Source organism: Phocoena phocoena, chromosome 19 (genome assembly GCF_963924675.1).
Source record: "Phocoena phocoena chromosome 19, mPhoPho1.1, whole genome shotgun sequence".
Classification (NCBI taxonomy): domain Eukaryota; kingdom Metazoa; phylum Chordata; class Mammalia; order Artiodactyla; family Phocoenidae; genus Phocoena; species Phocoena phocoena.
In genome coordinates, this window is record NC_089237.1 from 10,745,334 (window position 1) to 10,772,973 (window position 27,640).

Genomic DNA, 27,640 nt, shown 5'->3' on the forward strand with positions numbered 1-27,640 from the left:
GAAAATGAACTTGGTATATTTTACTAAAATAAAAAGCTTTTACAATGCTCTGGCCTGTGGCTTCCCCACCATGTCCTCCAGGATGGAGTTGATGAGGGTGGGAAGGGTGATGGGAGCCCATCCACTTGAGGAGAATGCCCCCTTTCTGGGTTTTCCAGGCAGGCGGAGGCACGGCAGGTCTGGAGCATTCCATGAGTACTGTCTGTGCTACAGACTTGTGTTCACCCAAACAGAATTCACCCAACCAGAGGATGGGGCGGTTTCAGGCCTTGAGCAGAGACATCTTCATCCTTGGACACTCTCAAAAAGAAGGGCAAGCTCTGCCCATACAGACCCCAGGATGAAACTCGTCACTTAGAGAGCCTGCCAAGAATCAGTGGTCTCATGGAAACCCAGCCCGGGGCTCGGGAGCCTGACTGTGAACAAAGTGAAGGAAGAAGACAAGCCCAGGTTTCCTTCAAAGGCTCCCTCCAGACCAGGACTGACAAACAGACACTGTCCCCTCATTGAGTGCAGTTTGCACTCACCCACCACCCTCATGGCACACAGAATCCCATCTCCTCTCAGGTGAAGGGCACAAGAACGTCTGTGGGTTCCAGAGAACCAAGAGGGACTGAAGCCCCATGTCCCAGACCCTTCTTCCTGCTGTTCCCCAGACCACCTTCACCTTGTCACAGGTTGGGGACCCTGCACCATCCTGGGGACCCCCCAGGGAATTCCTGTGCCAGGACACAGCTCAGACACAGGACAGCGGTCCCCCACTGTGCGGGTGGGGAGGGCCTCACAGTTCATTGTGGAGTGGCCTGCACTGGGGAGAGAGCTTCTCCTCTAGCACCCCATTGGGAGCACATACCCAGGGGTCGTGGGTCTCCCACTGCCACTTGACCAGTTGGGTCTGAAGCAGTTCCAGAACCTGGGCATAGCGGGGGTCAGTGGCCAGGTTCTGGGTCTCGTGGGGGTCCTGGCTCCTGTCAAAGAGCTCCCAGCGTTCCCGGTAGTAGTAGTGATGCAGGTCCTTGTACCAGCCCGTGGGCCGGCCGGCTGTGGTGCGATTCAGGAGGTCCTGAAAGGTTGGCGAGACGTAGAAGTCCTGGTCAATGGGAAAGGGCATCTTGAAGTGGAGGTTGTGCACAAGGTGGAAGTTCTGGTGGTGCACGGAGCGCATGGGGTAGGACATGGTGACCTCATGGTGGCTCTGGCTGCCAAAAACTGTGGTCCAAAGAGGCTCCGCCTCCAGTGCCGGGAGGAGGGACCGCCCAGTGAGCTGGACAGTCTTTGAGCCAAAGATGGCATAGCTGGGGTAGGGGATAGAGAACCAATCCAAGATGGTGGGCGTGAGATCTGGAAAGGAGATGACATCTCAGTAGGGCGGGCCCTCCAGGGCACCAGACCCACCCCCGTGGAAGGGCTGAATCCAGGCCACTCTGGAAGCTGGTGGGCCACCTTGCACATCAAATCACCAACAGGAAAAAGCTGCTACAGGCCAACCCGTCACTGCTGCGTCACCCTCTGGGCCATCATGCTTTCAATGCCATGACAAGAGCCCCCAACTTGGTGATACCCAGGATCCTTCTAAAATCCTTCAGACCAGCGAGGAAGCCCCCACACAGGGGCCTATTCCTGTTCTGTGCTGTGGCCAGAATGCTTTCTGACCTTGGGGCCAAAGGGAGATGTGAGCCCTGAGCCCACAGGGGCCCAAGCATGCTGCTGCCCTGACCCCTCAACGTGGGGTCAAGGGGCATCAATTATCACCTGGGAATTTGTCAGAAATGCAAATTTTTGGGCATCACCCCAGACCTACTGAATCAGACACTCTGGGGTGGGATATTTGGATACTAGCAAGTGCTCCAGGTGATTGATGCTCACCAGTGGGCCAGTGGAAAAATGACTGGCTTGAAGTCAGTGAGACCCAAACTGGAATCCAAGCTTGGTGCTTACAAGCTGTGTGACTTTGGGCTCCTAACTTCATGTCTCTGAGCCTCATTTCTGCATCTGTAGAATGAGGCTGATCATCCCTTCCTCACTGAGGTGATGTGGCAACCGCATAAGGTAGTGGGTGAGGAGCTACGTCTGGTCGTGGTGGTCCCGCTAAATGTCCTCTTCCTCCCCCATCCCCCCTCCTCGACCCCTGCTGCATGGAATGCAGAGTCATACCTAGGAGGCTCACGTAGGCCTCGCTGACCTGGCCCCAGCGTTTTGGGTGCTCTGGGGATGACACCAGCATGGGTTCAGCAGTGCCCGGCCAGTAGAGGTTGGTCCTGCCGCTGGGGAAGGGGATACCATTGTCGGATGTGAAGATCACCAGGGTGTCATTCAGGACACCCGCTCCACGCAGCTCCTGGAGCACGAGTCCAATCCCTGCAGGGTGTGGAGGGGATAGCAAAGCTCAGCCGCATGCAGATGTGCAGTTGTGGGAATGCGTGTGCACTAAAGCATTTCTTCATCCGGCTGCTGAACCCTGCACCGTCTTTTCCTTCAATCACCCCGGCCCTCCTTGCCACCAGCCAGGCCTCCCGCCCAGCACTCTGCCCTGGGCCCTGTCCTGGAGCAGGACTTGCACGGCCTCCACCTGAGTGCACCCCTCCAGGACACTGGCCAACCTTGGCACTTCCGTGTCACCCCTATGCAGCTGCTACCTGCCATGCAGTGGTTTCTGTGTTTCCTGGAATCTCCCCGTGGAGGTAATAAGGATGGTCTTGGGTGGGGCCATAAGATAGGATTCTCTCTACACCCACCCCCTTCCCAAGTCCCCATGAACTAATGGTACCAACAGGGAAACGATAAAGGCACCAACCTCCCAGACTGGGTTGAATGGTGGTTCCCCTAAAAGATATGTCCACACAGAACCTGTGAATGTAACGTTATTTGGAAAGAGGGCCTTTGCAGATACAATTAAGTCAAGGATCTTGAGATGAGATCATCCTGACATACCTAGGTGGTCCTTAAATCGAATGACAGGTGTCTTTAAATGAAGAGGAGGGCCACAGACTAAAGAGAAAACACAGGGAAGGAGCTCACGTGACAACAGAGGCAGAGACTGGAGTAATGCTGCACAAGCCAAGAAACACTTGCAGCCACCATTAGCTGGAAGAGGCGGGAAGGACTCTCCCCTAGAGGGGACATGGCCCTGCGGCACTGGGATTTCTGGCTCTAGCTCAAGATGGAGGCCCAAGCTGTGCCCTATCCCACCACCTGGGCTCCTTGAACCCACCTTGGTCCATGCGGCTGATGGTGGTGTACTGAGCGGCCAAATCAGCTCGGGCAGCCGGTGTATCAGGGACGAAGTAAGGCACCTGGGATGGGGCAGGTGGGTGGAAAGTCAAGGTTAGAACAGATGGGTTGGGTGGAGGGGGCAAAGTGGCCAGCGCTTGAATTAGGGTGGGAGATACAGGTGCCAGCCTTCCTCCCAGGGCCCCAAATCATCTCTCTTCCTGAATGGATTATCCCAGAACACCCACGCTTCTGGGTACATCATTCCATGTCTTTATGCTTCTCTCTGCCACCCCACGGATGGGGACCTGGCTCCAGTGAGTCAGAGGGTTTCTTCTTACACACCTGGGGCCAGGGCTGCCAACCCATGAGCGGGGCACAGGTCCCCATATTTACAGGGTGGAGGAAGAAAGGTAGTTCTCGGAAACGTGGTGAGAGGTCCTCCTACCTGCACATCCTTCGGGTTGTAGGTCTGCGGGGTCCAGTCTGGGATCTGCCCCATGCCACTCTCTCCATTGCCAAACTTCTCACAGAAGGCCCCGTACTGTGGCTGGGAGTGCCCGCAGCGGTGGGGGTCATGGAAGGCGACATAGAGGAAGAAAGGCCTGCAGATGGAGAGACAGGCTTAAGCGTTGAGGTCAAGGTCAGATGGCTGACCCACCACCTGGCTTCTACCCTGGGGAGCCTCATCCTTTGGGAAGGAACACCCCTCAGCTTTGCCTACTCCCCTACAACTGAGAGCCTCCCCGTGATCCACACTGCCTCAGTGTCCCCATGTCCCCTCTTCTTCTGACCAGATCAACTTGAGCATCTGGAACCTTCTCCTCCACCCACACCCCAGCTGTCTGGAGACTCCAAGAATCCCAACCAAAGACTCTGGGATCTGCATCCAGTATTAACTGTCCAGAGGTCTGGCTGTGTGAGGGCAGTAAGGGGGAGGGACCCTCCTCACACCTGTTGTCCCGAGTCTGCAGGAATTTCCGGACCAGCAGTTTCATTCTAGTGATGTTCCGCCCCACCTGGAGGACAGAGCCATTCTCCTCTGTGTACGCAAAATCAAACGGGTACACCGTCTCCGGCCCCACGTGCTTCTTCCCAATGATGCCTGGAGTCGGGGAGATAGGCCTGTCCAGAGCCCCTTCGGTCTCCCACTCCCCTCTGCCCCCTTCTCCGCTCCCCAGGCCCTGTGTCTTGCTGTGGCCTCCAGGAGGGCAGCCGGGCCCTTGTTCTCATGTGCCCATGGCCCAGCCAGAAGGCCCAGATTCCTTGGGGTCAAGTGCTCAGAGCAGGCAACACAGGGCCCATGGTGGCTCAGGACAAGGCCTTGCCCCTCTGGGGCAGGGAGGTAAGTTGCTGTCCTGCCCCTGTGGCTACACGAAGCCCCTCACCTGTGAGAACACCAGCTCGGCCCAACAGCAAAGGCAGGCTCTGCACCCGGTCGAAGGAGTTGAAGTGGTGGACATCCTGGTGCAGGCCATACATTCCGTTCTGATGCTGCCAGCAAAGATGCTGTGAGGCTGGGCACCTCCTGGCAGCCAGGGTCCTGTCCCCCACCCCACCCGCAATGCTTCTGCTCTCCCAGGCTCACCAGCCTGGCCCTTTGTAGGCCCCTGATTTAGAGTCCTCAGAGAGGTTTTCTCCATCTCTCACTCCCCGCCCAACAGGCCCACAGGTCCCTACCATGGGACGACAGCAGGAAATACAATAGACTGGGAGAATGTACACTAAAATTAGGGGTGGCTTTTATTTTCTTCTTTTTGTGTATCTGTACTTCTCAATTTTTCTATCAAGAGCACACATCGTAGAGTGAAAACCACACCAACAGGCCTCTTTTTATTAGCTGACGTTTTTAGAGTGTAAAAAAAATTGTTGTACGTGTTGCAAACTCAAACAGGCTAGAGAGATGTAAGAAGGAAAAACCCTGTCCTTATTCCTGTGGCTCACTGCCCAGAGGTGAGCGTAGCCTACAGCTGCCTGATTAACCTTACAGGAAGCTTCTGTGTACAGGCCACAGACTGCTCTTTATGTAGGCCTCCTACTCACAGCCTCAGGCTCTCAGAAAGGGATGTACAGAGCATCCCCCGCATAAAATAACGCTGTGAGATAATACATCAGGAGTAAGTGCCCATGTACACCCAGGTTCACAGCAGCATTACTCCAACAACCAAAGGTGGAAGAAACCCAAGTGTCCACTAATAGAGAAATAGATAAACAAAATACGCTCTATCCACACAATGGAACATTATTCAGTCTTGAAAAGTAGTGAGGTACTGACGTGCTCGGGTGAAGCTTGGGGACATTATGCTCAGTGAAACCAGCCAGCCGCAAAAAAGCAAACACTATATGATTCCACTTATGTGATGTACTCAGAGTAACCAAATTCACGGAGACAGAAAGTTGAATGGTGGTTGCCAGGGGCTGGCGGAGCAGTGGGATCAGGGAGCTAGTGTTTAATGGGGACAGAGTTTCAGTTTGGGGTGATGAAGAAGTCCTGGAGACGGATGGTGGTGATGGTTGCACAACAAGGTGAGTGTACGTAATGCCACTGAACTGCAGCCTTAAAATAATTAAAATGGTAAATCTTTCATTACATTTACCTCAGCACAGTAGAGTAAGTGCCTTAAATGGCAGCTTCTATTGTCACAAAAGCTCCTGGGACAATATCATGAAAAGAGTTAATACTGGGCTGGGCAAGTACCTGCCAGGCACCTTGCTGTGAGCTTTACATACAGAGAGTTAACTTGGCCAATCCTATAGTAATCCCAGGAGTGAGGTATTACTATCACCCCATCTTTCAGGTGAGGAAATTGAGGCACACAGAGATAAGTGATTTGCTCACAGTCACACAGTGGTGGAGCAGGGCTGCACTTGGACCATTTGGCTGGGGGTGGGGGAGGGAAGGTGGGCACATCCCCAGGGAGACCAGGGAGGGGTTCCCAGCAGCAGAGGCCCTGGGGGCTCTCCCTCCTCCTGAACCCCTGCCCTCACCTGGGGCAGGCCAGTGAGGAGGCTGGCCCGGCTGGGAGAGCAGCTGCTCACGGAGGTGAAGGCATTGCGGAAGACAAGGCTCCGGCGGGCCAAGGCATCCAGGTGAGGGGTGGTGATGGCACTGTTGTTGTAGGCACCACTCTCAAAGCCTCCGTCATCCGCTGAGGAAGGAGGGAGACATAGAGGACCTGATGGCCTGGGCTCAGAAAGAGCAGCATGTGGGAGTGAGAGACCTGGGTCCTGCTGCAGTGGCCTGGCAGTGATGCCCAGGCGGGTATGATACCTCTGTAGACTTGATATAAGGCAGGTGTGATTCCCAAGTGGGAATGACCCAAGGGGGCATGATATTCAGCAGGCTTGTTACTTGAGTGGGAATGCCACCAGGCATGTATGAAAACTGGGTGAACATGGTAGTAGGCAGGCCTAAAACTGAGGGGAGCATGAGATCCAAGCAGGCATGATTCGGCAGTCCTGGGCTCTGCAGACATGCCTGAGGATGTGGATCCACGTGCTGGTTCTCCGCCAATGCCCCTGAGATAGGAGGAGTTGAAGGGAGCCGCTCTGTAGGGTGCTGTTTAAGTTACAATTAGCTGAAGGACCTGCCCCAGACCACAAAGTTAATCAGAAACAGTGGCCCTGGCAGACAGCCAGACCTCAAAAGAGGAAAGCATCAGGTTGCCTTGTGATAGCTGGGCTCTGGTTACCCAAGCAGAAAGTCTCGTGAACAACAGGGCACTAGAGGAACTTGGGGTTTCACGGAGGCGGGCAGGGCCGGGGGAGAAGGCGGGTGGGTGAGTGGGGGCTGCTCCCTTCAGCCAGGAGAAAGAGAGTAGAGCCACAGCGCTCTGGGGTCTGAAAAGGGAAGGGAAACGGGGTTATCACTGCTGGGGAGAAGATGAGAAATCCAGGGCACCCTGCTGGTCTCTGAGGACTTGGGCACCAGCCCCTCTTCTGGCATCCCCTCTGCGATCTGTGGAAAGCCGCCCAGCGCCCTGAGGTGGGTGGGGACCGCAGGCTTAGCCCTGGCTGCTCTGGTCACGGTTCGGGCTACAGGGTCAGAACCGGGGGCAGGAATGGGGTGTGAATGCTGGGGCCGACCCCTCCAGACCCTGCAGTGGACAGGGCCGCCTCTGCTTGCCTCTCCAAGGAGCCGACCACGAAGAGTCTGGGGCCAGCAAAAAGAAGAGTCGGGGAATGAACGGCAATGGGGTCTTCAGGGCACGGAGGGTTAGCGCTGGCCTCTTCTGGGGTCGACAACCGGCGGCCGTGGAGGGCGGTGCCCGGGGTGCCGGCGGGTCGGAACTTACCAAGGATCAGCAGCACGTTTCGGGGGCGCGCCCGGTGCACAAAGCAGAGCCCCACTACGAGGAGCAACACCCAGCAGGCCGGCCCGGAGCAGCGCATAGCGGCGGTTCTAGCCAGGCGCCGCCCCGCGGTCACATGAGCATCAGCCCTCCCGCCCCCACCCTCGGTCACGTGTACATCAGGACCCGCCCAGGACCCGCCCCGGCTCCGGCTCCCGCTCCCCCAACCTCTGCGGTTTCTGCAGACCTGCTGCGGAGACGACGGGAGACCCCGAGCTGTGGCGTCCGGTGAGTGCCTGGCTGACGGCGGCGGGGCCCGGGGCCGGGCGTTCGAGTTGCCAGGGCACTGACCGGGGTCACTGGTGGGCGGCCGACGTGGGGGGGCGGCAAGTGGTCCGAGGGTACGGGCGCGTCCCGCGGGGACCCCGCTCCCCACCCACCTCATCCCCACCCAGGTCCCCGCCATCCTCCGCCTTGCTGGGGCCGGCAGGCCACGGACCGGCAGACGGTGTGGGTCACCCCCTTAGACCCCAGTGTCTGGGGCAAGCGGCTTCGGGGGTGGGGGGCCGGTTCTGTCCAGAGCGGCCCCACCGGGGCTGGGGGTGGTTTGGGACGGGCTCTGCGCGCCAGGAGCACCAGGACCCTAGAGGATGCGCGCCGTGAATTACCGGGGGGAGCCTCTGACGTTCTTTCAGAACAAACTAGAATACCTAAGGCTCCTGTAAGGATGTAGACGCCACAGGTGGGGGTTGGGGTGATGCGCAGCTTCAGGATGGGAGCCCTCCCACCACCGCAGCGCCGCAGTCTGCCGTAGTGGGTGGAGCCTGCTATGCTGCGCACTTGGAAAACCTCAGGGCCTCCAGTCACCCCACCCGCTCATCGCCAGCTGCATGTGGGTATCTCCGTGGGCCTGCTTTTCTCTGCACTGCTCCCCGTTAAATTTCCTGGTGTGTGTGGGGGGAATAAAAAAGGAAACAAATTCTCCTGGGAGGAGAAACCTTGAGTCTAATTAGTGATTAGTGTTTGAACTCCTCAGTGAGAAATCATTTATTTTTACTGGCCAGAGTCGATGGAAGAGAAGGCACCTAGGGTCTGGGCAGGTGGGGTTAAGGGAGAGCAGTCGGTGGCTGGGGGCACTCCATCTTTGGTTGACGCCTTCTCTGCACAGGCTGTTGGCTTCCTGACTCAGATCAGCAAGGTGAGGGGAGATTTAACGCATCTAGCTCCACCCCCCTGGGTGAGAGGAGACCGATTGCGCATCTCCTGATGTTTCTGGACCTCACCCTCACTCTCACCCTATTGCTGGGTTTTCTGAAGCCCAGGCCCTGACTGCTGGTCTGTGTCCCCTCGTGCCCCGCCCCACTCTTCCTAGACATGTCATCTACTATGAAGCCGCCCAAGGGCTTTGCCCCGATGTCCTGCTGCTGGTCCACTGCGACCATGCAGAAGAGGCTGCCTTTCCTGGCCTGGCTGCCTGACTACACCTGGCACGCGCTGAAGATGGACTTCATCGCTGGGATCTCAGTCGGGCTCACAGTCATTCCCCAGGCGCTGGCCTATGCTGAGGTGGCTGGACTCCCTCCCCAGGTGAGATATGTGCTCTTGCTGCCCACCACATCCCTTCCCCTTAGCCTGACCCCACTCCAGGCCTTAGTGCTCACCCAGGAGCAGAGTAGAAATGCATGCATAGTATTCCCTCCAGACAAGGGGGCATTCTGGGCTCCAGTCCCATGGGGCCCAAGAAGCCTTAGTTTACAACCTAGAACATGTGACTGCCTTTGGGCAGACGTGTGCTCCTGTAACCTGTCTTGTCATGCTTGTCACACACAGGCACCAAGCTAGTTCTGGATTGCCTGATGGGGCCAGTGGGATGACTCACTCTGGCTTTAAGAATGCTTTCTCAGAATCACAGGCTCAGACATAAGGACATGAGGCCCCAGTTGGGTGTGGGTAGGAAAGAGGCCCTGTAGTCACTGTAGGTCCACAACCTTGGGTAACAGGGTGATCAGTTCACCCTGTCTGTATGTGCTGCTGTGCCCAGAATACACAATGGACCACACAGATCCTTGTGCTTAACCAGGTACACCAGGGATCCTGTGTGGGTGCCGTGTGCCTCCTGGATATTCATTGCTCTCTCTGCCCAACAGTACGGCCTCTACTCTGCCTTCATGGGATGCTTCGTATATTTTTTTCTGGGTACCTCCCGAGATGTGACTCTGGGCCCCACGGCCATCATGTCCCTCCTGGTCTCCTTCTACACCTTCCGTGAGCCTGCCTATGCTGTGCTGCTGGCCTTTCTGTCGGGCTGCATCCAATTAGGCATGGGGTTCCTGCGCTTGGGTAAGACACTCAGACCTTCCTGTCATGGGGACGGGGGGTTGCAGCTCTGCTCTTTCTGGGGTACCAAGGCACCTCCTTCTGGGGATGCCTTGCCTTCAGCATTTCTTTCTTTGCATTCCAAGGGCTATCCGTGTGTGTCTGTGTGTCTGTGTATCTGTGTGTGTCAAGAAGGGTGGCTCTCAGCTCTCTACTGTGCTCAGAGCCCAGGACACTTGGAGAAGTGCCCAGGGCCTCAGTCCCTAGTCTCTTTCCTGCTCTCCAAACCAGCCCAAACAGGGTATGCCACTAGTCTTTAGACCCAGTCCCACCCATACCACCTCTCCCAGCCCACACTGACCCAGTGGGGCTGGGACCAGCTTGGTGTTCCCTCTTGGCTGTCCAGGGTTCCTGCTGGACTTCATCTCCTGTCCCGTCATTAAAGGTTTCACCTCGGCTGCCGCCATCATCATCGGCTTCGGGCAGATTAAGGTAGGCACCCTAGTTGGTCCTGGGGGATCTGCTGGCTAGCAGGGCCAAGGCCAGGTCCTGATATGTGTGGGTCAAACTCTTGCTATTTTGGGGCTCAGAGCCTGTCGTGCTGGCATGAGTCTCCATTAATAAAATCATCCTTGGACTTACCTGGTGGCGCAGTAGTTGAGAGTCCGCCTGCCGATGCAGGGGACACGGGTTCGTGCCCCGGTCCGGGAAGATCCCACATGCCGCAGAGCGGCTGGGCCCGTGAGCCATGGCTGCTGAGCCTGCGCGTCTGGAGCCTATGCTCCGCAACGGGAGAGGCCACAACAGTGAGAGGCCCGTGTACCACAATAAATAAATAAATAAATAAGTAAAATAAAATCATCCTTTGGGGGAGAAATTGAGTGATGGCCAAGTTCTACAACAGGTAATTTGGGGGACCAGTAATGACAGTCCCCGCTCTTGCTGGAGTTTTCATGCCTGAGTGCTTGGTTCACCTCACAGAGTCCTGCCCCTACTGCGTATTGAACCATTGGGCCTTTACAAGTCACGAGTGTACTGCCAAAATTCCGACAAGCAAATTGCTCCCCAAGCTAATTTAGCTAGGTGATTTCACTTTTATGTCTTTCTTTTCCAATTTTTTGTTTAATGTTTTTCAAATATCGTGCTTTTTTATGTTTCTGTTTAAACACAAATGAGAAGTATTGGAATCAGTGATCATTGGTTATCTGAGGATATCATTTACTCTCCTTCCATTGGGTTCTGTGTACCTGGAAGGCAGGCACTGTTTTACTTCCAACGTGGCCGCCTGGAGCTGTGCTTGGGTGTGCAGAATGAAACTGAGCTGAATCGTACAGATTGAGGGACACACACACACACACACACATATACACACGCCTCTCCATGGTGTGGTTCCCACAGTCAGGCTCTGCTTCACTCTAGTCCGTGACAGTCTTCGCGGATGGAGGCCAAATGAGAAAGTAAGAACGTGAAGCCCAAGAGGGTACATGTGAGAGAGAATAAAGTAGTTGACACGTCACTGGGTGCTGGGTTAAGTTCTCCCTATGTTTAGTTCTCAGAAGTCCTCTGGGAGGTAGGCATTACTATCTCCACTTACAGAGGAGGAAGCAGCCTAGAACGATGTGCGTAATTCGAACTATAGATTATGTACACACATATGTCAGGGTAAGCTTGGCAAGTGCTATTTCGTGGGATGCTCTGTCCTTTATTCTGGAAACATTAGCTTTCATTTTTAGTGTCAAGAATGTTCTTTTTTCATAACACAGTGAGAGGGTAGCTTCTTTATGCACTCGTATTTGGCATGCCTAGGTCTCTGTCTTCAAAACCTTGACTAGGTCATGACAGTCATCTGAGAGCCTCTAGGCTTGGGGTGGGGGTCCTCTTGACCTGCCCACGCAGGAGTCCCTGCCCAGGACAGAAGCCGCTGTCCGTGTCTGCCCTTCCCCTTCGGGGGCTGTGTACACAGTGGGTTTTGGGGTCCTTGGAGCCTGATTGCCTTGCGAGTCTGGGCCTCGACCTCCCCTTCTGATCCCAACCAGATAAAGAACTAAAGTACAGAGTGGCGCCCCTTCTCCCACCTGAGGACCCCCGACCTGGCGGGGTCCCCTCAGCGCTCCTCCCTGGAGGACTTCGGCGCCCCCCCGACCCCCGCCCGTGCAGGTCTGCCAGTCTCATGGCGAGACTTTCGCTTCTGACAGGGGGCGGTCCCCGATGGGCGGGCCTCCAAGTGACGGACGCGGCCTCGAGCTAATGGCGGTGGGGTCTGTGCTGTGAAGGGCGGGCCTCTGAGTGATGGACGGGGCCGCGAACAGATGGCAGCCGGGCCTGAGGGGGTGGGCCGGGCCCCGGGCCGGGGAGCAGTTGAACCAGTCTCCTTGGTTTGAGGTCGCTCGGACAGATTTTCCTCAGATAGGAAAGTAATTTGCAACGACTTGCGACAACCGGAACTTTGCGAAATACCGTCAGCGCTCCCACTTCCCCCAGAGAGGGATAACTTTGATCTCCTCCCTTTGGGGACTTTGGGAATGGACAGGTAGGCCCGGGAGAGCCAGGAGATGTTTTCCCCCAGGAAGGGCCCTTGGAGGGGTAGGGGGTTCCAGGTTTGGAACAGTATTGAGATGCTGCAAGGGTTGGGTTTCAGGCCTTATATCGCAGAAGGCTGTCTAATCAGAAGCTCTTGTTTGACAGAACCTGCTGGGACTGCAGCACATCTCCAGGCAGTTTTTTCTGCAAGTGTATTACACTTTCCACAACATCGGAGAGACCAGGTACTGGTTGGCTGTGTTTCTCCCCCCGCCCCCATAAGTAAGTTCTTCCTTCTAGATCCCTCTCCCAGTTCCCTCCCCATTTCCACTCCCAGGTGGCATTTATTCCAATCCTCTGGGATCTTGCTGCTCAAACAGGGGTCCCGTGAGCAGCACCATTGGCATCACCTGGGAGCTGGTTAGAAGCACAGTCTGGCTGGCCCAGACCTGCTGACTCAGTCGGCTTAACAAGAGGCCCACGTGGCACATTGAAGCTTGCGAAGCTCTGCTCTGGTCAGTCCAGTGCGCCAGTCAGCGTGACCCCATGCAGGGCTTTCTCCTGTGGTCAAAGTGAGAAGAGACCATATGAAGGAAGGGCAGGTGGTCTCTCGTTCAAGGAGTTCATAGTTCAGTGAGCAAGAGAACCAGAGGGCAAGGGAAGGCAGAGGCCAACAGACATGCAGATGCCAGGAGACGGGTGTCAGGTGGAGAGAGTTCCTACAGCAAGCACATCACTCAGATGGAGGGGTTTCTCTCAGAGAGCAAGCAGGTTAAAGGGACAAATAGGAGATGCAGCTCCATGAGCCCAGCTGGAGGCCAGAACACCTCTCTGGCTGGAGGGGCAAGAGGAAGAAGTGACCTGGGCGGGGGGCTGTACGGGGAGCTTCCTGAAGGGAGTGGAGGAGACCCTGTGACCATCCTCTCCTTCCCTTCTGATCTGCTGCTGAGGTTTCCTGGCCCATAAGATGCACCTGGTTGGGGTCAGCCACATGGGGGGCAGTGGAGATGGAGATGGACCGGTCAGAGAGCGTCATAGGCAGTCAGGAGTGAATCTCCCGGAACTGACGAGACACGTGTAGCCCAGAGAGCTATGTGACTAAAAACGTGAGTTGGTAGCGTGCCTATGGCTACCACTGTGATCTGGGCTTCAGCTCCCAGGGCCTGTGTACTTACTAAGTTTCGAATAAAGTTTTGAAATGGAACAGGGACAGAGGTTACTTAGGAAAAAACAAAAAGAGCATTCGAGAGAGAAAGTTTTCCAGCAGAAGCAGCAACCAAAGGCCAGAAGGCCTGTGCTCTCAGCAGGTTTGCGTGGTGACTGGTGTCTGTCTGCAGGGTGGGCGATGCAGTGCTGGGACTGGTCTGCATGGTGCTGCTTCTCGTGCTAAAGCTGATGCGGGACCACGTGCCTCCCGTCCATCCCGAGATGCCCACTGGCGTGCGGCTCAGCCATGGGTTGGTTTGGACTGCCACCACAGGTGAGGGGGCCTTCTGGCTGAGGGACCATTTCCAGATTTGTCCTGCACAACCTGGTCTCACATCGTAGTCACCCCAGGAACCCGAATTCCACCCCTAGAGAGCTTCACGTCACTCGCTAAGTGGTTCTGATATGCATCCAGGGCTGAGAACTCTGTTTAACAGCAGAAGTTCTCAGCTAGGGATGATTTTGCTCCCTCCCGCCCCCGGGGGACATTTGGCAATGTTCAGAGACATTCTTGGTTGACACTACTGGGCAAGACTGTTTCTGACTTCTGATGGGTGGAGGCCAGGGATTTTACTAAACATCCTGCAATGTACAGCCTCCCACGGCAAAAAACTGATCTGGCCCAAGGTGTCAGCAGTGCTAAGGTTGAGAAACTCTGGCAGGTCTCTGGGGGAGAAAACAAGTTCCACTGAGACAGACTGGTCCTGTTTTAATTGTGCAGCTGCAAAGGGTAAACATCTTGCTTCAGGCCTGGAATCAGCAGGTTGAGTTGCAGTTAACCAGAGGATCTGTAAAGAAAGGCTGAAGTAAAAGGCGGCAAGATGAGGAGAGTTAGTGGAACCATTGGCTGGTTGAAGGGCCATCTTGGGGTGGCGGTGGGGATGGACATCTCTCCACTGAGCTGCCAGTAGGTGACACAGAGAGAGAATGGCAGGTACAGCAAAGCAAGGAAGCATTGATATCTAGTGGGCCTTCCCAGAGCTGAGGGGAATGGAAATCATCCCGCTTGGCCCTACTCCTCCGCGGCCATGAAATCCAGCCAGTTGTGGGAGGGAGGGGGTGACGAGATTTCAGCCCTTGAGTCACTTCCAGCTTCTCCGGCTGGTCCCCAGTCCCAAGAGTCACTCACCAGATGCCATTCTGCAGCCGAGAGGCCATGGGTAAATGCTGAGCGCTTGGGAGGGTGGAAGAGCACTGGGTTTATGGTGAAACTACTGGTTTCAAGTCCTAGTTTAGCCACTTACCTGGCACTTGCGTGAGTCACTTGTCAAAATTTTATGAGCTTTAGTATCTCCCCTTTTGCAAATGAAAAAGTAGAGACTTGCAGAAATTGAATGAGCTGTAATCTGACATACAGTGATGGATGGCTTATAAAGCATTTTACAAACATCACTTCTTTTGATTCTCATAGCAGCCTTGAGGATGGGATATTATTTTCCCTGTGTTGCCAGTGAGGAAAATGAGGCTCTGAAAGGTAAAACAGACAAACCAAATAAGACTTCTCAAGGTCACATAGCTAGGAGCAGGCAGAGTGAGGACTTGCTCCCAGGTCACTTGCCCATTTTCTTGATCAATTGATCTAGAGGTGTATCGATTTTATTTATCTCACAGAACCAGCTTTTGATTGCATTGATCTTTCTCTTGCTTTTGTTTTCTCGTTAGTAGATTTTGATCTGATCTTCATTATTTCCTTGCATTGGCTGCTTTTGAATTTAGGTTTCTTTTTCAAATTCTTAAGGCAGAAGCTGAGGTCTCTGAGACCTTCCTTTTCCAATATAGTGATTAGGGTCATAAATTTCCTACTCAGCACTGCTTTAGCTGCATCCCACAATTTTGATAGGTTGTGTTTTCATTTTCACTTAGTTCTAAATACTTTCTAATTTCCATTTTTACTTCTCTTTTGAATTGTGGATTATTTACCCTTTGAACCAGGAGCCTTTTAGGAATTAGTTTCCAAATATTTGGGGATTTTTTAATTAGTATTTTGCTACTGATTTCTAACGTAATCCCATTACTGTCAGAGAACAAACGCTGTACGTACATACATATGTAGAATTATAATTTTCTCTGGAAATGACCCCCCTTTATCCTGGTAACATTCTTTGCTCTGAACTCTACTTTCATGTAGAGTTGTTCCAGATTTCTTTTGGTTAGTATTAGCATATGTTTTCCCATCCTTTTACTTTGAACCTATTTAACTTATTTGTGTCTTTATGTTTAAAAAGTGTGATTTTTGTAGGAAACGTATAGACGGGTTTTGTTTTTTAATACAATCTGATGATCTCTGCCTTTTCATTGGGGGGTGGGGTAATGTTTACATTCCATGTGATGACTGATGTATCTAGCTTTAGATCTACCATATTGCTCTTTGTTTCCTATTGTCTCATTTCTTCTTTGTTCCCTTTTCCCTCTCTTTCTACCATCTTTTGGATTGAGTATTTTTCTATGATTCTTTTTTTATTCCCTTTATTGGCTTATTGGCTATAACTGCTGTGTGCGTTTTTGTTTTTGCTTGTTTGTTTTTGGTGGTTGCTTTAGGGTTTATCGTATACATCTGTATCTTAATACAGTATACTCTCCAACTTCACGTTGATATAAGAACCTTTTGACCAGATACATCCATTTCTCCTCTTCTAGCCTTTGTGCTATGGTTGTCATATATTTTTTTCAACATGTGTTTTAAATCCCTCAGTCGTTATTATTGTTTCCACTTTAACTATGTAGTTACTTCTAAAGATGTACAAGTAATGAGAACAGAGTTTGTTGTATCTTCCCACATTATACATCTTGTGCTTTTCGTTCCTTTGTGTAGATCCAGATCTCCATCTGTATCATTTTCCTTCTGCCTGGAGAGCCTTCTATATTGTTTCCTGTAGTGCAGGCCTGTTGGTGATGAATTCTTTCAACTTTTGTATGTCCAAAATAGTCAATGTTTTACTTTTCTTTTGGAGGGTAGCTTTGCTGGATATAGAATTCTAGACAGTTTTTTTCCTCCTCCACACTTTAAAATTGCTGTTCTCCTGTCTTCTGGCCTGCTTTGTTTCCTACAAGAAGTCTGCTGTCATTCTTATTTCATTCCTCTAGATATGACCTTTTTCTCTGGCTGCTTTTAAGACATTCTCTTGGGCTTCCCTGGTGGCACACTGGTTGAGAATCTGCCTGCCAGTGCAGGGGACACGGGTTTGAGTCCTGGTCTGGGAAGATCCCACATGCTGCAGAGCAACTAAGCCCGTGCGCCACAGCTACTGAGCCTGCGCGTCTGGAGCCTGTGCTCCGCAGCAAGAGAGGCTGCGACAGTGAGAGGCCCGCGCACTGCAATGAAGAGAGGCCCCTGCTCGCCACAACTAGAGAAAGCCCACGCACAGAAATGAAGACCCAACACAGCCAAAAAACAAAATTCTCTTTATCATTGACTTTAGGCAATTTGATTATGATGTGCCTTGTTGTAGTTTCTTTTTTTTTTTTTTTTTCCATGTGTCTTGTCCTTGGAATTCACTGAGCTTCTTGGTTATGCAGGTTTGCAGTTTTTATCAAATTTGGAAAAATACTCAGTCATTGTTTCTTCAAATCCTTGTGCTGTCTCCCCATGCCACTCCATGGTCTTTCTTTGTGGACTCTGACACATATTAGGTTACTTGAAATTGTTACACAGCTACTGATGCTTTGTACAGTTTTTCAATCTTTCTTCTGTGTGCTTCATTTTGAGGAGTTTCTACTGCTACATCTTCAGTTTCACTAGTCTTTTTCCTGTAATATCTAATCTGTCTTTAATCCATTCAGTGTATATTTTGCCTCAGACGTTACGGTTTTCATTTCTAGAAGGTCAATTTGGGAGATATTTGGGTATATATACACAGACACTGTTGTTCCATATATTTTGTCCAGTTTTTAGTTGTTTTAGGCAGCAGAGTAAACCTGCTCTGTTTCTCCGTCTTCAAAGTGGCATTACCTTGGGAGATCTGATCTCAAAGTCTTTCCAGCTCTGCCTTTGACCATGCAGTCACTGGTGACCAGTAGATGATATGCGTGCTGGCCCTGTGTGTCACCACTCCTCTGTTTCCCCATTGTGCGTTTTTCATGGTGTCATGTGTTCATGCCTGCCATACGGTTGCTTGTATCCATGCTGTTTCCCAGGCTGGGGTGGGGTCTTCCACCTCCTGAGGTGTATTTGCCCCAGTTACCCAGATGATCCAGGTTTCACTGACAGTTTCTCCCCCTGTCCTAGCTCGCAACGCCCTGGTGGTCTCCTTTGCTGCCCTGGTCGCATACTCCTTCCAGGTGACTGGATACCAGCCTTTTGTTCTAACTGGGAAGACACCCGAGGGGCTCCCTGATGCCCACATCCCTCCCTTCTCAGTGACCACTGCCAACGGGACGATCTCCTTCACCGAGATGGTACAGGTGGGTAGAGACAGGGAGCCAGGCCGGCTTGGCTGAGGCCGCAGCAGCCCCTGGGCCTGGTTCTATCTCCTAATGCGTCCGCTTAGTGATGTGCAGCTCTGAACTCAGCTAGGACTGCTGTTCTCAGGAAGGGGCATCTCTGGTGCAGGGACAGGTAGGAATGAGTTCCAGGTTAGGCACAACCTCAAAGGGCACCACATTTATTTTTCTACCTTGAGCCCAGGGGGTGTTCCTGCCATCGTGGACGCTGGCAGAGCAGGAATCTGTTGTGTTCTGCTGTGTGTCGTGTTTCTTGCAGTGTGAGCTCACAGCCCTGCAGCTGAAGTATGTTTGCTTCTGTCAGACATGGACGAGCCAGTGCCTACCTTATCAGGTCACTGACTGGTCAGCCCTCTTCTGTCCTTCCCCAGAGGGTCACTCACCATCCCTCTCTCCTCTCTCAGGGCATGGGGGTCGGGCTGGCCGTGGTGCCCCTGATGGGTCTCCTGGAGAGCATCGCAGTGGCCAAATCCTTTGGTAAGATGCTCACCACCCATGCCCTCCCTGGCACCTCAACCTGGAGCCCAGCCTGCCTTGCTTGCCTGCTCTTCTGCTTGCTTTTTATCTGCTTTGATTTTTAAAACTTTGAATTTTTATCTGAGTAATACATGCTTTTTTAAAAATATTATTTTTTAAGTATTATCTTTGTTTTTAATATAATTTTTTGAGTTGACAGTTTTCATTTAATTGGTAATAATAGCTGTATTTGATACCCTGTTAGCAAAATTCCTAAAAATTTGACAAGGTGCCCTTTCCGAGTGTCTGAGCACACCTGGCCTGTCCCCTCCTGACCCCTGGAGAGGCTGGGAAGCATTAATATACTTATATGTTTGCTGCTCAATACTGATTCCCTGTGCCTGAGCTGAGGCTGCCAGACCTTTCACGTGTCCCTGCTTCTGTCTTAGGTCCCTGGACTTTTGTTCTGTGTTGTCCATGAGGATGATGTGTTTCTTCTGTTCTGTAAGAGGGTTAAGTCCTTTGTTTGGATCTAATTTGACTCTAAAGGTTAAAATTCAGATATATGACATGTATGTTACTATGACTACCTAACTTGTGTTCACTGCCCAGCCCAGGTTGTGCCAGGATTATGTTTCCTTCTTTGAAGTTCCAGCATCTGGATCCTTAGACCATTCCAAGGAGACTATAAACCAGTGTTCATTCTAAAGGGTTTTCCTTTCCAAACGCCAGCAGTTGCTCAAGACCACGCTGCATTTCAGTTTGCGACCTGTTCAGCTCACGTCTTTCTTGTTCAGTTTTTATTTTTCCGATCCTTTTTTTTTTTTTAATTCGGAGGGGCATATCTCGGAATCTGCACGTGACATTTTACTCATCTTGTCTATTACTTAGAAAACTCTCCATTTTCTTTTGAAGTCAGCTGACTTCCTGTGCTCATTTGTATAGCTTGTCCTGCTTTTAAATCAAGGCTTCGTAAACACAGCCTGCTGCCCATCACCTGCGAATGGCTTTTGCATTTTTAAATGTTTAAAAAAAATCTAAAGAAGATTTGGGTTTGATGACACATGAAAAGTATATGAAATTTGTATTTCAGTTCACAAGTAGGGTTTTATTGGAAGATGATCTCTTGTTCACTTGTTTTGTGTTGTATGGCTGCTTTGTGCTATAATGGGGAGCTGAGCAGTTGTGACAGAGGGTGTGACCCTCAAAACCTAAAATATTGACAGCCTGGCCCTTTACAGAAAGTTTACCAACCATTGTCTTAAAATTCATGCCGCTCCATAGTTTCTCCCTAAATCTTCCCGCTCACGTCTCTGGGCCTCATCTGAGACTTTCTGGTCATCCTGACTTGCCACCAGAGAGCTTTTTAGTTTAAAACATCTTTCCCTTGTTATAAAAGCAATACATGTTTGTTGCACAGGATGTTGAAAGTTCAGAAATGGATAAAAAAACGAATCACTTGTAATGTCCTTCAGTACCTCAATTAACTGCTAACATTTTGCTCTACGTCTACTTGTTTTTTTGTAAACACACAAAGACGTGTGTACACTTGCATACATATATATATTTTATCTGTGTTTATACCTTCTGTTTACAAACGTAGACAATGCTGTAGGGAGGAATTGGTAGCCTGTTCTATCATTTCATAGGCAGTTTCCTGATGATATGTAACTAGTGACAGTGTTTTTATTGTCTGTTCTCTTTATAGCTTCTCAAAATAATTACCGTATTAACGCCAACCAGGAGCTGCTGGCCATCGGTAAGACTCCAGTGGCGGGTGGCTCTCGGGGTCTGGGTGGTGGAGGTGCTGACACGCAGGGTGCAGAGCTGGCCCGAGTGGGGCCCATTCTCCCATCTCAGGTGGTTCAGTTTAATCCCTAGGAGTAGGGTGCCGACATCTAGTGTCTGACTGAGGCTCACTGAGCACCTGCTGTGTACCAGACCCTGAGGGCTGTGGCCTGTTCTGTGCCTGGGAACGCCTGGAATGTTCCACCTGGGCTGGGGGCTTCCAGGGCGAGGGTCAGGTTGCTGAGGAATGTGGCCAGGTAGGATCTCAGGTGAGCCTGCTGATTGTGTGGGATCTTGGCTGCCTGTGCCTCGCCCTGTGCCTCCCTCCAGGAGGGGCAGGCGGATGAGTGAGGACTCAGATGGGCCCCAGGCTTCCTGACTGTGGAGCGGTGCATCCCAGGTGACACCTGAGCTGTCTCTAGAGCAGGCCTTGAACCTGTGACCAGTTGTGGGTTTGCGGAGCCAAGGAGACCATGGTGGTCTTTGTGAAGGCCCCTGGGTGAGGTGGGTGCTGACGAGCTGATGGTGATGAACTTGGGCTAGTTACCTCCATTCTGAGGTCCCAGCCAGGTTCCCGGCATGGCTGCGTCCAGTACAGGTTAATCAGAGGCACACAGGGAAGGCAGCTTACTGGCCATGACCTTCTCCCAGTCACCTTGGCTAGTCATCTCATGAAAGTATGGGTTTGAAGGAACTCAGAGTAGCAGGGATGCCGGCAGGCGTACTGGGCACTTCAGGCCTGTCTCTGCACACTTGCCTTACTCAGCCGTCCCCCTTTCTGGGCAGGAGGGATTCCTCATTCTGTTATACATGGGAAAAGGCATATTTCACACAGGCAAAGCTGGGGTCAGAACTGCTTTATAGCTAGAATTAATCTCGGCGCACTTGGCAAAGATCATGGTTTGACCTTCCTAGAGGAAGAGAGAACCAGATATAGGATGCCCCACTGGGTAGTTCCTCTCACCTTCTGTCTTCCTGTTTCCTTTCTGGTTTTTATCTCCTTTCTCCTCCTCTCCTTTTTCTATTTTATGCTTCTTCTCGTCCTGGATGAGCTTTTTCCTTCCGTTTCTCCACAGGCCTGACGAACATCCTGGGCTCCCTCTTCTCCTCCTACCCGGTCACGGGCAGCTTTGGCCGGTGAGTGACTACGTTCCCCCTTCCCTGTGTCTCCAGGGAGGTCCCCGCCCAGGTCAGAGGGTCCTTGTCCAGCTTGAAGAACCAGGTTCCCCCTCCTGGGCCCTTGCCCATGTCCTGAGGCCGTTTTCACTTTTCTCCACATTGGTCCTCTCTCCCTTGGTCAGCTGTGACGGTGTTTATGGGGAGACAAGAGGGGGCTCGCTCTGCTTCCCTCACCATCTTAGCTGGTTTTCTTTACCCCGATACACGGTGCTGCAGTTTAACGTTAAAAAGATCCCCATGCATGGAAATGCTCCCAGCATCTTGGTGCTGGAGTTAATTCCTGAAAGATAGTGGAGGTGGGAGGGATTGTGGCTCCTCGCCTCCCCTGCTCTCCCAGCCCGACAGCCACTAATGGGTCTCTGTTGCCTTCCAGGACTGCTGTGAATGCTCAGTCAGGGGTGTGCACCCCAGCAGGGGGCCTGATGACGGGTGAGCACCCATTGCACAGACACTGTGCTCCCCGTGTCCGCCGCAGTGAGATAGGAGGAAAGGAGTGGAGGGAGCCCAGGGTATGGGTGCCGTCGGCTCTGGTGCCTGGCTGTGTGCCCCAGAGCAGGGACTCCTTGCTGGGTGGGAGTTGGGGCGGCAGGGCCATGAGGTCACAGCACCCCACGCCCCTGCAGGAGCCCTGGTGCTGATGTCACTCGACTACCTGACCTCACTCTTCTACTACATCCCCAAGTCTGCCCTGGCTGCTGTCATTATCATGGCCGTGGTCCCCCTGTTCGACACCAAGATCGTGGGGACGCTCTGGCGAGTGAAAAGTATGTATCTCCTGTCCGTCGGCACCATGGTTATCGATGATCCTCCGTCTGCCATTGGCTGCTGCCCAGGCTGGCCCAGCCGGGGGAGAGATGGGGGCTTTGGGGTGACCACCAGGGCCCATGTCATAGCCTCCCTTTCTCCACTGGTCATAGCAGCTCAAGGTTCTCCAGAACCTGCAGTTCCTTTACCGTAACAAGTTTTTGTTCTCTTTTGTTTTTCAAAGCAGTTAAGGGATTTATGTGGCTTCTACATCTAAGAGAAGTCTTGGTGCCTCCCTGGTCCTCATATCCCTTTTTCCTTGGTCCCCTGAGAAGTGCCCACTGGGACCTCTTCCCAGGGGCAGGGGACCAGGCCGACCAGGCAGGTCTTAAGGGTCCCTCGCCCAGGTAGGGAGGGATTTCTTGCCTCTGACACATCCTTGAGCTGGCATGGCCTGTCAGAAGCATCAGTCCCCAAGTCTCCGGATGGGGGTCCCTTGGGAGCTGTTTGGGGTCCATGACACCTTCACTCATTATGAGGAAAGCCACGCACGAGGTGTCTCTTGTCAGGGGGCTCGGGTAGCTGGGAGCCAAGCTCGCTGTGGAGGGGCCATTCCTCAGCTGGACCCCCTCTCCCAGGGCTGGACTTGCTGCCCCTCTGCGTGACGTTCCTGCTCTGCTTCTGGGAGGTCCAGTATGGCATCCTGGCAGGGACCCTGGTGTCTATGCTGGTTCTCCTGCACTCCGTGGCCAGACCCAAGATACAGGTAGCCCATCTGGTCTCCCTGAGGGGGACCTGCTGGCCTCAGGGGGCCCGGTGGGGTGAAGCATGCCATGGGCAGACCCTTTGACCCCACTGTCTTGCATTTTGAGCTCTTGGTGTGATTGTGGCCTGAGGCACTGCCAAGTGACCATTCACCTAGCGGATGGTTTGACCTTCCGGTCATAACCCCACAGTGCTGTCATGCTGCGCGTGGGGCTGTGGCGCAGGTGGGGGTCCCGCCAGCTCTGCACCCTCCCGTCCACCCTAGGCCTGGAAGAGCTGCCCTGTTGAACTTGTCTCCAGGGCTCACTGGCTTCCCCCACACTGTCCCCAGGTGTCAGAGGGCCCGATGCTAGTCCTGCAGCCGGCGAGTGGCCTGCACTTCCCTGCGATCGAAACCCTCCGGGAGGCGTTACTGAGCCGGGCTCTGGAAAGTACGTGGCCAGTTGGGCTGCGGTCACCCCCAGCTCCCCGCCACCCTCTCAGCAGGGGTTCCTGCTGGACCCCAAGACCCTGCTCTCAGCTGTCAGGAAGGAGCTTGCCCGTCCTTGGGTCCTGGGGGTCTCGGGCGTCTCAAGAGTGGCGTCCAGTGGACACCCCCCCCCCCCCCGCCACCGTGTATGCATGCAGCAAGGGTGGCAGGTTCCCAACATGTGTCCCTGAGGGCCCGCTCCTTCCAGGAGTTGGTATTTAGGGGAGAAAAGGGTCTGTTTGCCTGCCCTGTGAAGGAAATGGTTGTTGCTGTCTCCAAACAGCTAATGTTTTGGGTCCTTGTCCTTTCCCCTTCCCGTGCCCACTGGGGAGGAGCTCTTGATGGCCTTGTTTGGCCCCATGCCCCTGGCCAGAGCCTTTTCTGGCAGCCTCTGCCTGGTGTGACCACTCCCCTGTACCCCCAGCATCCCCGCCACGCTCTGCAGCCCTGGACTGCACCCACGTCTGCAGCATTGACTACACGGTGGTGCTGGGGCTCGGGGAGCTCCTGGAGGACTTCCACAAGCGGGGCGCCACCCTTGCCCTCATTGGCCTGCAGGTGGGTGTCGGCATCTGCTCTCGAAGTAGCCTGTGAGGTCTGTGTTGTCACCGTCCCCATGTCAAGGTGAGGATGCCAAGGCCCAGAGAAGCTGAGTGACTTGCCCAATGTCACACAGTGAGGAAGGCGGCTGGGCTCCATTCTTGTGGCATCTGGCTGCAGAGCTCTGCTTGTGTCCGTTACATCATGTGTTGTATTTGCAGAGCACTCATCTCCGTGTCCTTCAGAAGGTATTCACTTAGGAAGTGTTCCTCTTACAGAGATGTGAGTTAGCCTGTGACGTGGCTTGCTAGGGCAGGAGCATTCCCACCTGGAATCACCGTTTGTCCCACAGGTCCCCGTTCTCCGTGTCCTGCTGTCAGCTGACCTGAAGGGCGTCCTGTACTTCTGCACCCTGGAAGAAGCAGGTGGGTGTGGCCAGTCATCAGAGTGAGAGCCACGGCAGCCTGGCTGCCACACCCCACAGGGTCAGGACGGCAGGACAGAAACCCTGGGAGATGGGAGGGTCAGTGCTCGAGTCCAAGAGTGGGGAGCACTCGGACGAGGGTGAGGCAGTGGACAGGTTGTCAGGGGGCCTTCCTGCTCTGGGGTTTTATGTTTTGGGACTGTATGTGCGTTTTTAATTGAGGCACGGTTCACATACAGTGAAATGCACAGATCCTAAATGTGAGTTTGAGTCCTGACACATGGATGCAATGGGCGTCCAGTCAGGATGTAGCTTTTCTCCATCGTTCCAGAAAGTTCCCTCTTGCTCCCTTCCAGTGGCCCCCACTAGGGGTAAGCACTGCTCTGATTTCTTCCGCCATCGGTCAGTGTAGCCTGTTCCGGAACTTCATGTAGTGGGATCAAGAGGATTCTTTCTGTGTTCGGCTTCCTTGGCTCAACTTGGTGTCTGTGCGATTCATCCACGTTGCTGCTAAAGCAGCCAGATGCTGATCCACAGGAACTGGATAAGCAGATTGGGCCCAGCCGCACCATAGAACCTGCCCAGCAGTGAGGAGGGTTATCGTGGCATGGAGAGTGGTGAGGTGCTGGTGGAGACTTAGGTGAAACCGGCCCAGGGCTGGAGATACTGGTCCAGGGACCTTAACTCCCCAGGCTTGAGGCCCCCAAAAGGCCAGCCTTTAATCCCATTCTGTGAACTGACCTATCCTCACTTCACTTTTTTAGTGTTTGGAAACCTTGTGTTTTCTGCAGAGAAATACCTGAAGCAAGAACCAGGGACCCAGCCCTACAATGGCAGCGAGGACTCTGTTCCGGAACACAAGATCGCCCTGCTGAAGGCCTGATTGGGCTGCCGATGGGTGCCCGACATCAGAGGGTCTCACGGAAGGTTCTGGTCACTGTGATGCCGGATGCCGCCTTGCGGATGGATCTGAGAAACCTGAGTAGGTGTCCCAGAGGAGGGGGAGGGCAACTGCGTGGGGGTCCACAGGTGGGACTCATCCCTTCCTCTGAGATGATTGAAAAAGTACCTCCCTGCTCTTCCTGGTATGCGAACTCTTTTTTTAAAGAGTGATTTGGAGAACACTTTCTAGAATGGCAGACCACTTGAGAAAGGAGAGGGCAGGGATTTCAACCTGGTCTAGGAGAGGAGACCTCTCGCCCCAGCTCCTTCCTAGATTTCAGGGGAAATGGGGAGGGCGGGCATCTCTCAGGTGGGTTCCCTTCTTGATGGCGGCGGCTGAGCTGTTGTTGGGAGGAAAACCAAGGTTTGCCAAATGACTTAAAGTGTCTATTAAAAATAACTTTGTTGTGTTTTCTAAATAAGTATAGCTTTGGTGTTTTGTAAAAACCATAAATGCTTATTGTAAAAACTACAGGTAACCATCCCCCCCCATCCACTTTGGTGATAGCTCCACACCTCCTCCCTCCAGTACACGTACACGTGTGTACGTTAGCATGTGGGTGTGTGTTTACAGTCATGTAAATGGGATCATTTCATCCATGGTGCTCTGTGACCCACATTTTCATGCGGTCATTGCTGTGAATTATTTGTTGTGATAATAAACAGAATACATGAATATCAATGGCTACGTGGTATTTTATTCTATATGAGTCATAATTTACTTAACAAGCTCTCCATACAGGGACTTGCCTGTTTTCAATTCCACTTCCATCAGTTTTTAGAGGTAAATCCTAGCTGAGGAAGGTTGTGCTCCTGGACTCCTTGAGAAAGAACTCACCACGCAGATGGCCCTGGATGCGGTGCCATAGAGCCACCAGTGTTCTGCCCAAGCCACCCTGGCCAGTATCTGAGCAGAGCAAGGGTCCAAGCCTGCCCATAATACATGAGTTTTTTCAGATTCCTTGGCCTCCATCTTCTGGTGTTTCTCCTTCCAGGACCCTGACCAGCCAGCTAAACGGTTCACCGCCAGCCCCAAGGAAGCCTTTCCTTACCTCAGGCAGTTTCTCTTTTTCCACAAGGTGAGTGTGTCCTGAAGCTCTGCCCGCTGGGCCACACCTGGCCAGAGCTGTGATGGGAGTTGTGGTCCCTTTTTGGCCTGTGCCCACATTCTGAGCCCACCCATTCTGGACCCCAGAGATCATCCAATTCACAATGTAGCCAGTTGATACACTCAGGTGGGACCAATTTCATTGAAAACCCTCACCATCTGTGACTCAGCTCTGCTTCTAGGAAGCCACTCTAGCAAAACACAAGCCTGTCTCCGGGGAAGCTGACCAAGGATGTTTATCACAACCTCGTTAGCAATTTTGGAAAATGAAAGCAACCTAAGTGTCTTGACCATGGAACATTCAAGGAATGAATTGGTGTAGGTAGTCACAGATTTTTGAGTGAAAAGGGCAAGTTGCAGAGTGATAGCCATCTTAAGATACCATTTGTGTAAACACACCCACTAAATGATGGTATGATATATGTATGAGGTTTTTAAAAGTTCTGGAAGGATAAACGTCAAACTCATAACTGATTACTTCTTGGGTTGACAGTAACCATATCTGTATGGTTTAATATTTCAAAGAACATTACATTGATGTATACTTAAAAATTAAATTAAAAAAAAAGAAGTGTGGAGAATTGCCTGGAAAGAATTTGGAACTTGGTGTCAGAAGATGCAGGGCTGGGTTCCATCATCCTTTCTCATCAGCCGGACAAGCTGTCTGAGCCTTGGTCTATAAACCGGGGAATCCATGTGACTGTACTGATGATGACACCGTCGATGGAGCCTTTCCTCACCACTGGCTGGCATGGTGCTTATGGCACTGACATCACCAACACCATTGCAGTTCCCTGCCTCCCCTGTAGTGAGTGTGGCCACGTGACTGATACCAAGTCAGTGCTGTCTGTTGTGCGTTCAATTGTGTACCGGCCCCACAGAGTTCATATGTTGAGTCCTAACCCGCAGTACCCAGAATGGCACCTTATTTGGAGCTAGGGTCATTGCAGATGTAATTAGTTAAGTGCATACTTGCAGTAGGGTGGGCCCTAATCCAATATGGCTGTGTCCTTATAAAAAGGGGAGGGTTGCCTAGTGGTTAGGCTTCTGGGCTTTCACTGCCATGGCCCGGGTTCAGTCCCTGGTCCGGGAACTGAGATCCTGCAAGCTGCACCACGCAGTCAAAAAAAAAACGGTTTGGGGCAGGTTTGGTACAGATATGCATATACAGGGAGACCACGATGTGAACATGAAGGCAGAGATTGGGGTGATGCTTCTACAAGCCAAAGAATGCCAGCCAT

The 27,640-nt window shown here is 52.7% G+C and overlaps 2 protein-coding genes across 2 annotated transcripts; one reads left to right on the forward strand and one right to left on the reverse strand.

Annotated features, from left to right (window-relative positions):
- Window positions 1–10: 10 nt before the first annotated feature.
- SGSH (N-sulfoglucosamine sulfohydrolase) lies at window positions 11–7,615 on the reverse strand. Its single transcript, XM_065897421.1, has 8 exons — window positions 7,506–7,615; window positions 6,199–6,359; window positions 4,599–4,704; window positions 4,165–4,315; window positions 3,659–3,815; window positions 3,212–3,293; window positions 2,155–2,358; window positions 11–1,341 (listed from the first exon to the last, which is right to left on the reverse strand). Exons 1-8 carry the CDS (start codon window positions 7,600–7,602, stop codon window positions 782–784), a joined length of 1,518 nt encoding a protein of 505 aa, XP_065753493.1. The 5' UTR covers window positions 7,603–7,615; the 3' UTR covers window positions 11–781.
- Window positions 7,616–7,722: 107 nt separating this feature from the next.
- Window positions 7,723–25,966, forward strand: SLC26A11 (solute carrier family 26 member 11). Its single transcript, XM_065896361.1, has 17 exons — window positions 7,723–7,790; window positions 8,875–9,089; window positions 9,650–9,842; window positions 10,225–10,310; window positions 12,504–12,583; window positions 13,676–13,818; window positions 17,770–17,945; window positions 18,389–18,461; window positions 20,149–20,199; window positions 21,305–21,365; window positions 21,781–21,836; window positions 22,031–22,171; window positions 22,790–22,917; window positions 23,248–23,347; window positions 23,810–23,943; window positions 24,278–24,350; window positions 25,141–25,966. Exons 2-17 carry the CDS (start codon window positions 8,877–8,879, stop codon window positions 25,230–25,232), a joined length of 1,800 nt encoding a protein of 599 aa, XP_065752433.1. The 5' UTR covers window positions 7,723–7,790; window positions 8,875–8,876; the 3' UTR covers window positions 25,233–25,966.
- Window positions 25,967–27,640: the final 1,674 nt, after the last annotated feature.